At 42.7% G+C, this 17,862-nt stretch overlaps 1 protein-coding gene across 4 annotated transcripts in view; it reads left to right on the top strand.

Annotated features, from left to right (window-relative positions):
• Window positions 1–17,862, top strand: part of enox2 (ecto-NOX disulfide-thiol exchanger 2) — a 146,171-nt gene that overhangs the window by 55,187 nt on the left and 73,122 nt on the right. For all 4 annotated transcript variants that reach the window (XM_076102932.1, XM_076102930.1, XM_076102933.1 and 1 more), the window contains one exon: window positions 13,114–13,260. In XM_076102932.1, coding sequence (XP_075959047.1) covers window positions 13,114–13,260 — 147 coding nt within the window. The remainder of the gene's footprint in view (window positions 1–13,113; window positions 13,261–17,862) is intronic.

Here is a 17,862-nt window from a genome sequence, read left to right on the forward strand (position 1 = left end):
CTTCCCGTTGGTGCCTGATTGAACGCATTGTTTCATTCCTCCCACAAACTACACGATGGAGCATCGTCATCGCTGCCAGATACCAGAATGCCTCTTTGTTTGTTGTTCTGTTTTGTGTAGTTCGTGAATTACATGAAGGACATTTTCTGAGGAGGAGTACAGGGTATACAGGGTGGCGACAACCGCTTCTCCTGTTCGACAAGTGGTCTATTGATTGAGAAAGAAGATTGGAATTGATTGAGACGGAGACCGAAATCACTGAATCACTCCAGTTTAAATAGGCCTACTCTCCTGTCAATGGTGATGAATTATTATTCTGTGGCAACCCAGCACGTTTATCTTTGCTCTAATCAGAGTCGTTACATTTTCGAATACAGTTTTTGAAATTCCTTGTGCACAATTGCGAGAGGGTGCACACTTAACTAGTGATGCGCAATCAAACGTGTAGCTGATCTTCTGGTGGCGGGCTTACAGACGGAGGCTTGAGAGACGGCTGCCATCTAAAACACTCTGCTTCCACTTTGCCACAGTTCCTCAGTGTTATTTCTTCACCGTCCCATTGGAGTTCCTTTCTTTAATCCATTTAAAATCGAACAAAACTGGAGACGGAATCGTTCAGCGCAGTGGCTGTAGATAAAACATCAGAAATCTAATCCAGCCAGCGCTGCACTGTTCACTTCAGATACTGGGAACAGGAAGCTTGCTGCCACCATTCGCCGCGATGCATTACATGTCTTAATGGATATATGCTTTCGAGTGGAAGTAGGACTCTTTATTCATTACGTTGGTTGGATGGCCTCTGCCGAGCTCGGTCGCCTCCTCTCTTGCGGGATAAGTGTGATCTATGAACTGGCTAATTGTCTTTGTCCTGATCGCTTCCGTGACTGCGGGCCATTAAGTATCTAGAAAGGTCATTTCCTGTCCCATTTCCGCTGTACCCGTCAGGGGAGAGAGAGAGAAATACTCGATGATGCTATTGCAACATTATTGTTTGGTTTATTTGTCAAGTTATTGAAGCTCGTCCCCCCCGAGACAGGTCATGGGATGTGGAGGCAGCTGGGAATGTGTACGTTATTTCCAAAGAGGTCAGCAGATGGTTAACGGAGGACGGCTTCTGCACTGGGTGAGAATTTAGCCTATTTGGAAGTGAAATTTTGGGAACAACAGGAGCAGGGACTCGTACTGCATCACCCATAGCTGCTGTCAGAACAATCTGAGGTTGACTCGAACAGACGATACGGATCCAGAGTGGATACTTTATTGTTCACCCTCCAGTTGAGTGCATATGAGATGTCTGTGAACTCGGTGTAAGTGAATCCAAGTAGCCTGCTCTTCAAGTAGCAGCTTCTTTTTCCTCCCTCAAGGCTGGTACTCTTGTATCCATTAGGGGTAGACATAAGTGACAAGGAAATATAGGATTTTGCCATTTGACAAACTGCAAGGAAGCAGAGGTTGTTAAAACACAAGCAAACGTCGAGCTCAGTTTACTTCCAGTTTTTTTTTTTCTTCGAAAAACTACCTTAGATTTATATTACAAAAGGGAGTTTTGGCTTCTACACAGAGACACCTAAGTGACAAAAATGTGATCTATTCTGGTGCTTGTTGGCGCGGGAGCTGAGCGGGACGAGGAAAGATTTGACAAAGTAACGCTGTGATCGAACATCAGAGGGGAGACGGGAAGACGTCTGCTGAGTTACTCAGTATTTGTTATTAATAGTATTATGTGCAATCACGTGAGATGCAACTCTCTCTGCACACACAGGGCTCCAACTATTAGTTTTTATTTTGTTTCTTTTTTCATTTTAGTTTCATATTTTGTCGTGTCAGAAAATATTGAAAATTGCCCATCACAGTTTCTTAGAGCCTAAGGTGACATCTTCAGACAGCTTGTTTTGTCTGTGGCATTTAGTTTTTATAAATTCTACTTTTCTTCAATACACCTTCCCGACAAATATGAGAAATATAATATTCACTCTTCTGAGAGTGCTGCCCTCCGTTTCCATCACCCCTCTCTACTTCCATCACAATTAGTTTTGCGGTCTTTGAGACTTTGAGACGCTTTGTAAAGTTCACAGCCTGTCATGCTGTTCCTCCTGCATTGCTTCGTGTACAATGACACAGCAAAAAAAAAAAATAGGTTCAGTGATTAGATTGACGTCTTCTCGACTGACGACTAGAATCGTCAACTTTTAGGAGACAGCCCGACCAATAATGAGAAGTTGTATTTGTGTATTATGGATGTTGTCTGAAGCTTAACATTAACAGCTGACAGGATGCCTCTCCTCCAGTTATACTCCACTACAGTTGGCTGGACCAATAACTCAACAATAATCCCAAATATGTAGACATCGTCTCCATTTAAAGTATTGTCTACGCACAAAAGCCGTTTGGCGTATTTGGACATTAATCCCATTCCTACAGATCAGCCAACGCTCTCATTTTTAAAACAGTGTGATGCGGATGGTGTGTACATCTTCCGTATCTTCCTTCTCTGTGTGCCGTTGCCGTCTGTTCAGCGTTTGATGCATTACTGTTCTTCCTGCAGTGGCATACTTTGCTTTTGAAGCCTGCTCCGGGGGTCACATTAAAATGATGATTCACTTTGCCCTTTGTCACGTTGTTTCTCTCTTTAAATGAGTCAGAGCTCAGCTTTAGCATGCATCAGTGCAAACCCAAGGCATTTGAATAAATCAAATAAATCATTGTGTTCCTAAGTGGCTTTACTTGACTTGAGTGCAACCTGTTGTGACCCCCCCCCCCCAACTGCTCCCAGCCTCCCCGAAGTAAAACAAAGATGTTGTGTCATGCTCTCCTGGCCCCTCTTTGGCTATTTGCTTTATTTATGCCGGAAATTTCAGTGTGGCAGCTTTTGGAATAGATTCTTCGTGACTTGTTCCCCGGTCATTACAGAATGAAGTTTATCTTGCTCACTGACTAATTCCTTCTGGCAAACCCCCCCCCCCCAAAAAAAACGACCACAAATACATTCCCTCCCATTTTCCAGTGACAAAACAACAAGCGACAAGACTGACGCACAATGAGTGCTGACATTTTCTGCCACCGGGTCCATTAGCACTCTCATGTGTGACTAACCATTGTTTATTTGCACTCGCAGCTCCAAATGTTCACATGTCTGTACTTCAGTGACGGCAAAAAGAGGACAAAAGACACACAATATGCAAATCCTCATCTAGATTTTAAATGTGGTCACGTACATGTTTTCGTGTTTTGTCATTGGAAAGTCAAGACTGTGTTCTTTTTGTGTTGATTCTGAAGCAGTGTTGCCAAATGCAGAGACAGAAACATTTATTTCACTCTCTTAGATATTAAAGGGATATTCCATTGAGTTTACGCATCATTAATAATTATTTCGACTTGAGTTTAAGAGTCGAGGTTTTTTTTTTGCAGAACGTCTGTTTTACAATAGTCTTTCAAGATTGTTTTTCTTTACATTTTATAGTAAAATGCATCAATCTGGTTTCCTTTGAGAGCAGAATTAAGAGGCTGGATATGAAGAACGTTGTGGTCTAGTAAACAGACCAACACATACATGACCGTCCACCTTCAAGCAGACATTCAGATTGAGTTTTCACAAAACTGTGGAGAAGTAGGAGTTGTAACTCCTGGGAGCAAGAAAAGGGTGCCTTCGCACTTTGTGTACTAATCAGCGGGTTGTATCACGGCAGCATATGTGTCCCTGTTGACGGTGTAGATCGTGATCAACATCAGACTTCAGCTTCCTGGACCAGAATTCAGAGCTCTCACTCGTGGAGAATGACAAGTAGCCATCTGGTAATTCTTCTCCTCAGACCTGTACGGGTGCTACATACCGAAATAGCATCAAAGGCAAAGAGTTGTGTTGTGAAAATCGGCTGTTGCATCTCGAGCGCTGAGATCTCACTCGTATCGTCACTCAGGGGGTCTGATTCTCATCTCAGAGAGGAAGACAAACAATACAAACAGCTAAGGAGCACTTTTTACAAGTATTAATTGACACACAAGGGAATAAGGCTTCTTATCTGCTCTCCTTGAAACTAAGCACAGCCTCTGGGATGTTCTGAAGTATACTGACAAGGTGTGGCCTTTCTCTTCAAAACCACAATAAAACGAGCTTTGCAAAGGAATCTGCAAAGCGGTGACACAGACGGAAAAGCTCTGAATTTATTTTGCCAAATGACGCAATTGCGGCTAAAATTTGACACTGGCTGCAGGACTCAGTCTTCCATGTTATCATCTTTTTTTTTTTGAACAGAGACTTGTTCCCCATTTAACAAATTAAAGACACCAAACTGAATGCTCTTGGAGAAGTTTAATGACTAAAATACAGACTAATTACCACAGCTTAATAGAAATGTATGTGCACCTTGGGTTATGATAGTCTCTAATCCAATATTGAAAGAGACATAACCTTAAAAAAGAAACACTCGTTCAAAAATATGGCACTACAGTGACACTGAATATACTTGTCTTATCTTGTCTGAAAACAGATAATTGTTCTTGTTTGACTTTTTCGATTAGTTTTGTGGAGTGTAACACCTTTTAACAATTCAGAAAATGAAGTACGCAAATACTTAATCCAAGAAGTAAACTATCATTTAAGAATAAACACTGACCCGTTTGTGTTTTGTATCTCTTTCTCATTAGTTATTTTGTCCTTTCTCTTAGCGTGTGAATATTAACTCGTCTAGATATTGGTTATGTCCTGTAGCATGCGACGGCTCAAAAAGCTGCAGCTCTACATGTGGAAACAAAGCTGGACTGTCGATGTCAAAGACGAGTGCAGGATCTTGCTGCTTTTAGAAGCCCGTGTCGGTGATGGCAGTTGCTCATCATAAATCTCTTACGTCCTCCGCACTCCTCCGTTCCCTCACAAGGATGAAATATAGGTGGTCTGAGGCAAATTATAGAGCAGTTGTGAGTTCACAACAGGCTGCAAATAAGACAAAAAAAGAAAATGAAATGTGGATGGCAGCTAAACACTGGAGTGAAGAGAATGATTATAAGAAGCGTACGTTTGAGAAGACAGATGGAAGTGAACAAGAGATGGCGTCAAATGAAGTTTGAGGGGTTTTTTTGGGACTTTTTAGACGGTGACAAAAGATGGCGGTGACACATTCCGAAGCCCTAAAAGAACAGTCGGTCCCCCGCTTCGACCTAATCCCGTTTTAATTAGGAGGAATGACTTGCACCTTGAGCAGCGCCCTCGTGTGCTTTAAATAGCGTCTGTCACAGGACCGAGAGCCCCGGTGAGCATCGGCTCAGCTGCTTATTGTAAATCAGCAGCTGGTCATCCAAAGAGTGCGCACCACGAGCGACATCAAAGAGACGCAACTCTGCACTGCAGCGGTGTGAGCCACGTTCAAGTCTCACGCACTAAAGTTTTAAAGCGAGTAACCCTGATGGGCCTGACTCAGCAAAGAGAGGACAAACGGTACAGTCGGTTATCGATGTCTTGAGTGTGTGTGTGCTTTTAGAGATGACCATTCACAGCCGCACACACACACACACACACTCTCCCAGCCTGCCGTTGTTGATGTGCACCGGAGCCAGTGAGCCTCTCATTAGCCATCGACATCGGCTGGATGTTTTTCTAACAGACTGTAAATAGCTTCAGCAGCTCTGTAAGGGAAGAGGGAGCGCTCCCAAAGTGATTAGCATAAGAGCGCTCCGTGCCAATCGTAACGCATGCCATCCTGTAATAACGATACGCCGATTGCCCACGTAGCCAAGATGTCCTTTTGTACCGCAGCCTAATTGTTGATATGTCGAGCTGACCATACACTGCATGCATTACAGTGTCCTGTCTTTCAAAGGAGAGGCCAGATGGTCGGAGCTTTAGACCCTCTGGGGCCTCGAGGACGAGTAGAAAAGAACGGTTCTCCTGGGAGGACCCTACATTTTCACTTTGTTGCCTCGTACCACGAGCGCCTCTTAGGCTTATTAGTCCAGCGTTAAGCATCGCTGTCAGAAGACGCCGCGCATGCACGTGTAAGCTAACATGACCTTATCAACCGCAGTGTTGTCACACTCGCTCACTCACTGCATCGCAGAAAGGGCACAGGCCTTTAACAGTAGAACGCGGATTAGTCTGTAAATGAAAGATTCTTAGTGAGTTTAATGGAATAGAGATGAGTGGATGGGAGATTTAAATAAATTAACCTTCAGTGAATTCCTCCGGGCTTGGAGCAATGACAGAGGGGGTCTGAGGAGGCTGTCACTCATATGAATAGTCATGAAATGACAGCACAGCAGAAGTGAACACTGAATATATTGTCGAACTCAAATGTTCCAAAGAGCGGAAAACAAAAATCCATTTCCCTCCCTTCACATTAATAACCCTTTGCATTTAGTGTTCGCTGTGTATCGCTGTGGGGGCAACTTTGTTAATGCACAATGAGATGTTCCAACATTAGCATTGTTTCAAAATGTCATCACAACATCAGGGAATAGATTAACCTTTACCAAGCTCCCAACTGTAAGACCTTAATTCTTTCTACGTAGTCATCCAGATATTAACCCTGATTGGTGCCTCTGACATTTACTTACGGTGCTAAATGATGAATATTCTGGAGAGTCTCTCTTCTGTATTTACTGGGATGAGTTAGCTCGCTGCAATAGTGGATGCATTGGGACATTTGCTTTATATTTAATATTTTGAAATTGCCATTTGTTTCTGAGTTAAAAGGGTTTATTTTGTCTTGTATGTTTTCTTCTCTTTGCCACTTAATTACTTCCCAGGACTGGTGATACAGCCTACAGCCTACTTTGGGAAATGTCAGGGAAACTCATTTGTTTAGAAATGAATATAAGGATTTGTTGGTGATAAATAATCATCACTGCAGTTTTTCTGCTCTTTATTTTCCTGTGCTATTTTTCTGCCAGTAGTTTAGATTTATTTTACTAACATCCCCAAACTATGAAAGTGAGAACCGTTCTATAGGAGTTAAAACCAAGCCGCAACAAACCGCTCTGTAGGTCGATCCGTCTGTCGGTCGGTCTACAATAATGTCCCCACCCTTTGGGGAGTGTGTTTGTGTTCATGTCAATTGACAAAAACGGTGGCCAAACTCATTAACAATTCGCTGTAGACACTCTTGTGGGAGGCATAGTTGAGTTCCTGTTTGTATGGTGTGGGTTAGCCACGCCCCTAGACGTAACCCACGCCCCCTTTGCATCACTAATTAACCTTTTCTTGAAGACACTTGTGGGGGGGGTGTGGATGCATGCATGGGCGTAAGTGGTCACAGCAATTGCAAATTTGCAATATTTATAGTGCATATAGTGCATATTTACTGCGCATGCACACTGTCTTATTTATTTATTTATTTATATATATATATATATATATATATGAGAGATATAGATAGATCTCAAAGTTTACGACTGCATCTTGTACCACCTCCCGTGGGCAGAGGTCAGTGTGGGTAACTGTGTCACTTCGGCCACGATGTTCGCTATAATCCGTTCGGGTTTCCCGATATATTGCTTGGCAAATACATTATTGTCTGATAAGAAACTTGGAACTAAGTTCACAGTTTGAGTTCCTGCCTCTCCCATCTGTCTCCTTTTTTTCTGCTCTCTGTGTCGCCACCTGTTTGCCGACAGCAGAGCAGAAACGCGGCTCGAACACGATCGCGAGACACAAAGCAGGACGCTCTCAGTCATTCATTTCCTTTGTTGAAATGAGCAAAGCCTCTGGGATAGTGCAGCTGTCCAGAAAATGGCCCCCTGCCCTCCGCTTGTATGAGCCGCCTGTTGTTTTAACTGCCCCCCCCCCCCCCCCCCTTTTTGTCTTTGCTATAAATACACAGGAAGTGAAAAGCTTGGCAAATAGCCTCATGAGAATACCACAACTGCCTGGCATGCTTTGCCATCCACCGCTAAGCCACATCTGTCAGACACCTTGTTTGTACATCTGCTCAGGGCACTCATGACTTAAGTCAGAGACCTTATTTAGGAGCTCGTGCTCATGGTCCGCGTCCTGTTGGTCTGATGGACCAGGCTATGAATAGAGCATCATCTCATTGTGTCGTGGGGACTGATCTTCAGCGAGACTTAACGGAGGTCTTGTGACTTTCATCGGTAGCCTTTCAGGTGACGAAAGGCCTGTGACTGAGACCCAGAGTCATCGGGATGCGTTATGATTTTGAATGTTATCCGACTTGTGACCTGCATGTCTAATGTAATGGTGACAGACAATGTGACCTCTCTGGATTCCTTTTTTTTTAATCCGTTATTCAAAGACTCGATGCCCTTTCCACTCCAGCCGCATGTCGTCCACGTGGTCTGCATTCTGACTTAAATGTTACAAAAAACGAGGCAACATCCTGAATATCTTTTGGACTCGTTGTTGGACAAAACAAGCCATTTAAAGAAGTCACTTTGGACTTTTGAGAAATCAGGACGGCCATCAGTTGTGCTCACAAAGTGGGCAGAAAGAGTGCTCCACCAATTATTTAAAAAAGAACATTGTACTTGATTATATCCTCACAAAGAAGGCTGCACAGTGGTGCCATTCAGATGAAATTCATTTTCTATTCCCATTAGATTGACTGTTACAACAGTTACTCTGTTGATCAGTGATGTCTGTTGTTGGTCTGAAGGAAATAAAACAGTTTTGTAATGGGGCGGCTCTGAGAATCCCTGCTCCCAGTTAAATCTGAGTAAATCATGAAGACATGTTTTCCTTTTTATAGCATTAATCCAGTCATGTAGATCCAGCTGTGAGCTCATGACCTCGTAAAGAAGAGAAGTAGTGCAATTAAATATATGATGAAATTGCTCCACTTTGAATATTTAACAACTTGGTTTGGCTGCTGATTAAGACACGGCTCTGTGATTATTTTAAAACCGATATTTTTAAAGACAGAGCGGATACATACATACTGTAGCTTGGAGAACATTCCGTCGTACTTTTACACAATACTTCGTCCCAGTGAGTGTTGTTTTTGCTATTTAGCATTAAAACATTGACCCTACACACACCGTCTTCAGATTCTGTCCTGATAAGTGAATGCAGCAAAGCACTTTGCCTGCTTGAATGTAGAAGTCAGTGGAGCTGGGAGGTTTGTTGTGGTTTAGTAATGAGCTGAAATAGTCGGAGAAAGACATTTAGAGATATGTTTATGTTGTGTGCCACCATCTGGCCCTTCGCCTTGTTCAGATGAATGAACGTGCAGTATTCTACACGGCCTCTGTGCTCACTTCCTCTGTGTTTCTCAGTGCTATCTTAGATTAATAGCCCCCCCCCCTCAGCACTTACCTGCAACATTTCTTAATGCTCTGCATTATTCATACTGTGCTGCTGATGGGAGTTAGATTAAGGACTACAGGAGAATTCTACAAACATGCCACCAGGAGAATCATTGCGACGGTTAATGATGTGATCTGTACAGAAAGATCACAGGTTTGATCCCCACAGATACCAGCGTGCTTTGAAATCATCATTATAAAGGAAATGATGAAGTCGGCCTTTATGTAATTGCTCTCAAACCTCTCGTATTTCATGACTCTGTGTTGCAGGAAACCTGAGTACCTCCATGAGCAGGAATGGGTGCGTCTGTTCCCAGCCGTATATATTTGAGATGTGCTTTGCATCAACATGTGCTTTGTATCGGACCCTTTTTGGTAAACACAAACCAAAAAGTAGTGGGTTTTGGGGGTTTTCAGTCACTTCCACTGCAAAGTAATCTTTTTATAGCAGTTTATAGAATCAACTGCAACTAACGTTTGATTTCATATCGATAATCTGCTGTTTTTTTTTCGTTGATCAAATATTTGATTTATAGAATATTAGAAAATAGTATAAAAAACAATTTAAAAAATATGTTTGATGTCTTCAAATTATAGATTTTTTTCAAAAACCCAAAGGTATTCACTGTACGTTTAAGTAATAAAAAAAATGAACTAATTTCAGCTTCTTAAACAATTCAAAATTATGACAGTTTGCTTTTTTAGATCTCTCATCGATCAACCAGATAATTAATCAACCAATAATTTCGGCTTTCTAAGATTCACAAATAACAATGAAAGTTCCGATCTATTTGGCATCAGATCATTTGTGTCTCGATTGTTACATTATGAGGACGTTGTATTCAGCACACAGTTCTCCACATTCTCCGTGGTGTAGATGCACAGTTTGGTTTCACATCCAAGGCAGTTAAATGCTTTCTTAATGACCCACTGAGTTTCATTGCATATTCTAATGGTCCTGCCTTTAACTGGCCCACTGTACCATTAATGGGGCATGTGGTTGATGCAGCCGTGATGTGAGATCAGGTCACTTTTCATTTCTTGTATCTCAGCATGGAGCGTAAAGTTTGTCTGTTTGTTCGGCATGTTTTTAATTTCCTTCATTCGCTCTGCAGCCCTTCTGTCCAAAGCCTCCACTTGTCTCCACCCAGACCCCCCCCCCCCCCCCTGGTAGGGCTATCCACTGACATCACCTGTCCCTCTGGCCAGATGTTGACACTTAAACACATCATCCATCAGCCTACAGACAAAGGAGTAGCACCGCAGAAAGGACGTTCTTAATATTCGTGCTCACACTGAGGCTGTGTCACTCAACTTTTACTTTTTTAAATCAACATGTGTTTCTTTTGTGGGCCGTAACTCTCTGATAACTGGTTCTGAACACCAGGAAAGTGATCCAAGATAAAATAAAATTACGACGCACAGCCAAAAGCTGTTTTCATTGAGGCGGAATCTATAAAAATGCTTTTCTTCAATTCTGCCTCAGAGCTTCGCTGAAGCAACGCTATCACTCGAGAGCGAGATAAAGTGCCGAGATGCACGCAAAACGTACCGGATGTCAGTCAGTCAGTCAGCAGCTCTGCATCGGTTCTAAATCACACATTTGAGTGCAAAACATTTCCTCCATTCCTGATTCATCCTCAGTCACTTCTTACACCACACTTGGAGTCCATTTAGGAGAAGGTTGTGAAATCTTTGGACAAACCCGACCGGCACTTTGAGCAAAAAGAAGCTTCTCTCCTTGATCCCGCTGTAGAATGACACAGTAACTGCTGCAGCTGTGTGGTGTTTCCCTCTTTCCACGGTTTCTCTTTGCCTTTTTGTTGCCATCGACTGAAGGGCTGTCTCTCGTAAACTGTTTGTTGTTGACGGAGTGAACATTGGCAGAGCAATGGATATATTTCACTCTCGACACCATTGGCGTTCGTCGTTAAAAAAGCGTGACGGATGGATGCCGAGTAGAGATCGACGTACTGTGTGTGTGTGTGTGTGAGCTCAGTCAGAAGATCTATTTAGACTGACTGCAGCAAATACACAGTCACCTACATGGAACAGAAGAGTGAGTTTGTACCGACATCTGCATTTGAATTAGAGCTCCTTCATAGTTCCATAAGATTCTGTCACAGAGTAGTCTGAAATATTGGAGAGATGTTATCATTTTCAAAGCCATGAAAATGCTTAATTGAAGTATTCTCCGAAGCGTGATGTAAGAGTCTTCATTTCGTGAAGGAGATTTTATAAAACAAAGACCGCAATTACAACCCTTTATCATTCTGTTGACACTTGGAGCACTGTCTGGAGTTGATAATACCCGATGAGAGGTCCTCTTGACCGCTGACGGAGCCACATTAATGTGGGGCTCCTGATCTGTTGTGCAACAGAGGGGGGAAAAAAACAACAAACCCACGCAACAAAGAAGCGCCATGAATGTTTCATGACTGTAGACCGAGTCTCCCCAGCACCCTGCTCTGAATTATAAACAAATACACAACTCTTAAAGAGCGGGAACTAGCTGATGCATCAAGTTAACTTGTTTATCATTTATTAGGACTCGGGAGCAAACTCGACATTGTTTTTGTTTTCATTACTTATGGATGTAAGTGCTGTTTTTGTCTTGTATTCGTGATACGACTGATGATTCTGTTATTGCGAGATAGCAGTGAGCAAAATCCAAACGCTAAAGAAAACCTCGCCTTCCTCCACTGAGCTGACTGATGGATTGGCCTCATTATACAGCACATCTGAGCCTTTACATCTACATGCTGTTCAACTTACAATGAGATGCTGTTTTTGTGGTGTGCTGACTTGGTGTTGGGTATTCTTAACGGCATTATTTCAGATAATGGTTCTTACTGGTATGTGCACAATACTGGTGATGATTTTATCCCTTTTTAACTGTGACTCTGATTGAAAGAGAAGGAAGCGCTGCATGTGTCGGTGTGTCTGCGCACACACACAATATTGATTCAGGGTTCAGCCAACTAGTGCACCATTGTGCCTCGTCTGTGTCTGGGATCAGGTCAAAAGTATTCTGGTGCAGAAATTGCGGAATAACAAAAATATCATGTCATTAAATTGATTCTTAATATCAACAAGTTCCTGGTATCTAGTCTCAAAAGATTCTTTAAAAATGTGCATTCAAAGCCAGACTTTTACTTGTATGAAGGCTGCGACAAATGATTGTTTTCTTTGTGGAATAATCTCACAAATTGTTCGATGCATTTGAGGTTTAAAACATCAGAAAACAGTGACGAATGGCCATTGTCCTTTCCAAAAGCCCAAGATAACGTCTACGGATGAATTCTTTTCTCTCACTTAAGGTCTAAAACTAACAGATTTTGATTCGGCCATCATTTAATACAAGGACATATGTTGCAGATTCTCACATTCCAAAAAGCTGGAACAATCAATTTTTCTGAATTTTTGCCTAAATGATTAATCGATTATCACAGTGGTATATCAATATGGAGTAATCAATGAATCGACTAGTTGTTTCTTCTCTATTTTGTATTCACGTGTAATTCCTTACAGATCGATTTTAACTGAGAAAACAATCTCCTCGCATGATTTTCAGCAAATGTAAGTGTTATAGAATTTTATATTGTATTAAACCCTGACCATTACTTTTATGGTTTCACCAGTGCAGCTGTCATAAGGACCATTGACCTAACGGTGTTTTATGAGGTCCTCAGTGACGTGTGTCTGAATGAACCTCCACAGGGTTCGGACATGAAACAAACAGCAGCGCTGGAACCTCATGTCTCTTCCTCTTCTTTTTTCACATTGCACAGTGTTTTCCCCCCCTTTCTTGTTAGCAGCCATCTCTTCATTTGCTATAATGTGGCTCTCTGTGTCTTCCAGGACTCAACTCTCTGCCCTTTGATGCAGCCAGCAATAACAACCCCCTCCACTTCAGCAGTTCCAGTGGGCCACTGGTGACGGAGTGTCCTCCTCTGGAAAGCACAGTCGACAACAGCAAGAAGAGGAAGAGGGCCAGCCTGCCTCCAGGTACTGACAACAACCGCCTCACATGTATTTCACCGTCACTGCTGCAGGATCACATCCGCGGTGACAAATCCTCACCGTTTTTGCCCTCAGCCATGTCTGATTTGAAATGCAAGTGCCCGTAACGCCCAACGGAGACTTCCTCCCTTCATTCAGAAAAGCTTTGATACAACAGCTACATTTTTTTATTTATTTTTACCTTGAGATACCTCTTCCCCCCCCCCTTTCCTCCACCGACATAAAATAGCTGCGATGGGAATTGTTGCATAATCCTATCATTTGGTGGCGGTGTAGGGGGAGAATAAGTGGCTTAGCTCAGTCTTTGTTGTTTTCGATTAGCTCGCCGTGTCCTGAGGCTCTGGTTGTCTGGCCCTTTTTTTTTTTTGGAGGTCAGGCAGCTGCGGCAGGAAACTGCTCCGCTGAGATTGTGTGCCTGACTGTCTGTTACCGTGCCAACACCACCGGCCAATCAAAGCTGCAAACATGCCTCCAGCTTTCTCACACACACACACACTCTCTCACACACACACACACTCACCTGTCACTCAAACCGATGGGCTGAGAGAATGGTGTCCGTGCACACGTGTGTTTATGTGCATCACAAAGTGTGTTTATAATGAAGCCGTGATTTGAGATGGCGGCTCGCAGTGCGTCAAATTAAAAGAAGGACTTTCTAATTAAAGAATTAAAGAAGTGCTGATTAATTGATTGCTTTGTCAGTAATTGAAAAGAAGAGGGCCCTTCAGATGGAGAGGTGTTGTTCCGTGGTCTCTGCCTTCTTGGCGATGCTAATTGGACTGGATTAACACTCCTCATCAACAATTCATCTTTCCTTCACCTCTTCACTTGGACGAGTTCACGTCTTGATCAAGTTTCATTTCAGTTCAGCGACCACGTCAAGCTGTGATTGGATAATGTATCGCGGAAGATCGTCAAACAAATAACCAAATGATTGATTTATTCACACGCTACGAGAATAAATTCCCCCCTCGGTTAATGTATCAAAACTGCAGCGCTAAATGTTTTCAGGCCGCTGATGACGCAACCCAGACTCTCTGAAACCCTCGGGAATTCACAAATGATCCGGACCACATATTAATATCAGTAAGTTCATTGTGTTGCAGAACCCTGCACCATAGTGCATGTAGATATATTTTGTGAACTGAAAGTGTTTTGTGTTCTGTGTTAGATTCTAATTTAAATGTGAGCAATGACTTCTCTACAGTCACAATCACACTGTCTAGTACAAATCCGGCGGCCATTTTCTGATCATGTTTCATGTGCTCCTCCATTATCGTGCTTACACAACATTCAGAGCGTTGCACTGATGAAAGCCCATCACAAAGCCTTAAGATGAAAAGCTTTCCCTATCTCGGTCATCCTAAGTTATTTTTATCCGATGTAGTGACGAGGAGAAGTCGCTGCTTCAAATGTTAAATAATGCAGGAAGTTGAAATGACTTCCTCTAGAATGTAATGGTGCTATTGAGATTTTTTTATATATATTTATAAATGCAGCTGTGATGAAATGTCATATAAAACCTTTTTTCCTGCTTGCTCTCCAACCACCTGTTTGCATTGTCACTTGCACAGCGTTAATGATAAAAAGAGACCAGACATCATGTTACACTCACTATATGTACTGTTAACTGTGTGACTGTGCGTACATGCAGGAGGTCAGTAATCAGAATCTTCCCGTCCCCCAACCTTGATTCTGAAACGGTCCTTCTTCACTACAAGTCACTGCTTCCTCTCGTTTGACTTTTTCGTTGCTGTGCAAATGCGTCTGAATTGAACAATAATTACATGTTCAGCGGTGGGAACCAAACTCTAGGGGCTGCTCCGTGTTAGCTTCAGTGTGAGTCGGATGGAAAGATGCTCCGTTATGTTTTAATGATGAATTGTTTCGTTCTGCTGCTCAGCTGTCGGAACGATGCACTTCCTGTCTCAGGTCTTTGTCATGCAAATGTAGAAAAAGCCGATTAAAACACCGGTAACGCGTATGAATGGCCTAGAAAGAGGCTTTCTCCATCAGGCTTCTTTACTCCAGTACCCCCATTAATGGAAAACAGGTCTATAGTGCACATGTTTAAACCAGGTTGCTGCAGAAAGTGGACTGTGAGCCGGTGACTGAAGAATCGGCTAAATGATGAAGGTCTTGAACTGCTGGAGATGTGGAATCACGGCCGGTCTCTCCCGTGTCGGTCAGCTCTGCGATGGAGCAGCGACTCATTAGCATGGTGTTGATTGAGTCTTGTTAAAGGAACCCTAATGGATAGATTTCTCTCATTACAAATGTCATTACACTTGATAATCCATCATGGATGTCTGCAAGCAGCAACACAAACACCTTTCTTGAGCATCACACAGCTTCATTTCATGTCACTAATTGCTTCAGAAGAAAACAAGCAAAGTGCTTGTTGTGATGTGGCCAATGAGGAGTCATTTCATACTCGAGCCGCTCCACAGATAGATTCTCTTCTAATGATCTTTAAACGTCCTCACCAAGACCAAACAACAAGCGGCCCGATACATAATTCAAGTCCTGTAAAGTCACAGGAAGCGTTTGAAGTTGAATTTGTATTCACTCTGCTACGAAGCAGTCCACTCACTACACTCACAGTCAGTGTGACTAACTCGATATTTATATTTAGTTGAATCTATTTAGTATGAAACGGCTCTAGAGAAATTCATTTCATTGGAAATCATTCCCACTTCGTAAAAGAGTCGCAACAAACTGGAATTTACTTCTAAGACATGTAAAAAAAAAAATATATATATGTTTTAAGTGTTGTGCTTCTGTCTTAAATCCAGAAAAATTGAGTCATTGAGAGTTTTTATCACACTTTCTTTATCTAGTTGTTCTCTCTAAAGTCGGAGACGATCCACTCTGCGTTCATGTGCACCGGCTGTATGCATGTGTGCGCACGTGTCTTTTAACTATCCATAATAAGTGGTGCCTTGGGGGCAGCAGGCACACTGCAAGGATTTTCCCTTTTTTTGAATCTGTTTAACAACACAGCCAGAGATGGCCATTCCCCCTCAAATCCTGCTGTGTTTAAGCTGCAGGTGGTGAAGAGAATGGGATTTTGAAATGCTGCTCATTTTTTCGTGGAGCAGGATTTCTCCCCTCACGATGAATATGAACGTCGCAGCCGCACAAGCTGGATTTCATTATCTCACGCCTGGTATGTTAATGTAAGACTAATAATAATCTTCATTTGCGAAGCAGTTCAGAACAAAATGAAGTGCAATTTGCGAGGCGAAATAGAGACGCAACGGAAATGTCATCAAAATGTCAAAATCTGAATTAATTTCGGATTTTTCTTGTAAACAAGCAAGTTGTGTTATTCACCAAATGGCATTGTATGTGTCGCTTCAGGTCTAATAAGTTAGTTTATTTCATTTCGCTCCTCGTACAGCATTGGCCGAGTCTTAATCCAGCATCGTTTACACTACAGCGGTATTGGCTTGGCCTCCAGAGGTGCTGCTTGCAGAGTTGTCAAGAACCGCTTATCGCTCGTCGACCTCGGGGGAAGTGAAGATTTTGCTTGTGACGTAAAATGATATCGTATTTCCATCACCCAGCAGCAGAAGTGGACAACAGTCACTGAGCCGCAGGCTGTAAAGGTCTGCTGCAGACAAACATGCTTGACTTAGAAGTCCCGCCCCCTGCACAGAGTGCTATCGCTTGTTTATTCAAAGATTATTGGGCAAAATGTAAAGTGTTTATATTGCCACCATCTGGCAAAATTGCACCAACTTCGGGAACAACGGGAAGGAAAGACCGACCGACTGACGTATAGATGTTTTCCTGCTAGCAGTCTTCTTCTCTGCTGCCTTTGTTGGCACATTGCTGCATATCCTAGTGTTTGCCTGCCACCTGTTGGTCGGTAGAATAGTGTGAACTCCTTGGCAGGACTTTGCATCCCATCATCTGGTCCTTGGCCTGAGAGTGAGGGGTTCCACAGCTGTGGAAAGCAAAGGTCCTGTCAGCTTTGGTAATGAGGTGTGTTTTCACTCACTGCACTCAGTGCTGTGCCCGCTGAACTAACATCAACACTTGCAGTCTGCTTCGGGTCAATGAGAGCACAAACTTTAACCCAAAACAGCCCCACTTAAAGGACCGTAACAACATTTGGTCACATTACCTAAACAACGTATCCTCGCACAACGGTTCGTACGTTATCTCACGAAAAGTTACTCCTTAATTCTTGTGCGTTCTCCTATTGAAGCCGCCGACACATGTCAATTTCCGCTCGTTACATGCATACTGTCTTTTTCACTGGAAACTTCTCGGTTAGGTTTAGGAACAGAACATCATTTGGGTTAAAATATCTATGGAAGTGCCTTTACTGAAGTACACAAGTTACGTGACAAATAAATCAACAGTGACTTCTCGTTTCACCGCCCTGTGTGTGTGCTTTTACGGTCTTTATACGTCCTCGTTCATGATTACATGCATAACATGCTGCATTAGACCAGCCTGAACTAAAACACACGTCACATTAGTGCATGTATCTCTGTTAAAGATTTCATTCTGTAAAAAGTGCACTGATCAACAAGCTCACCACAAACATTTTCTCCAGTTTACCATATAGACTGC

This window comes from Anarhichas minor, unplaced genomic scaffold (assembly GCF_050575085.1).
Source record: "Anarhichas minor isolate MPS153535 unplaced genomic scaffold, ASM5057508v1 ptg000028l, whole genome shotgun sequence".
NCBI classification, from domain to species: domain Eukaryota; kingdom Metazoa; phylum Chordata; class Actinopteri; order Perciformes; family Anarhichadidae; genus Anarhichas; species Anarhichas minor.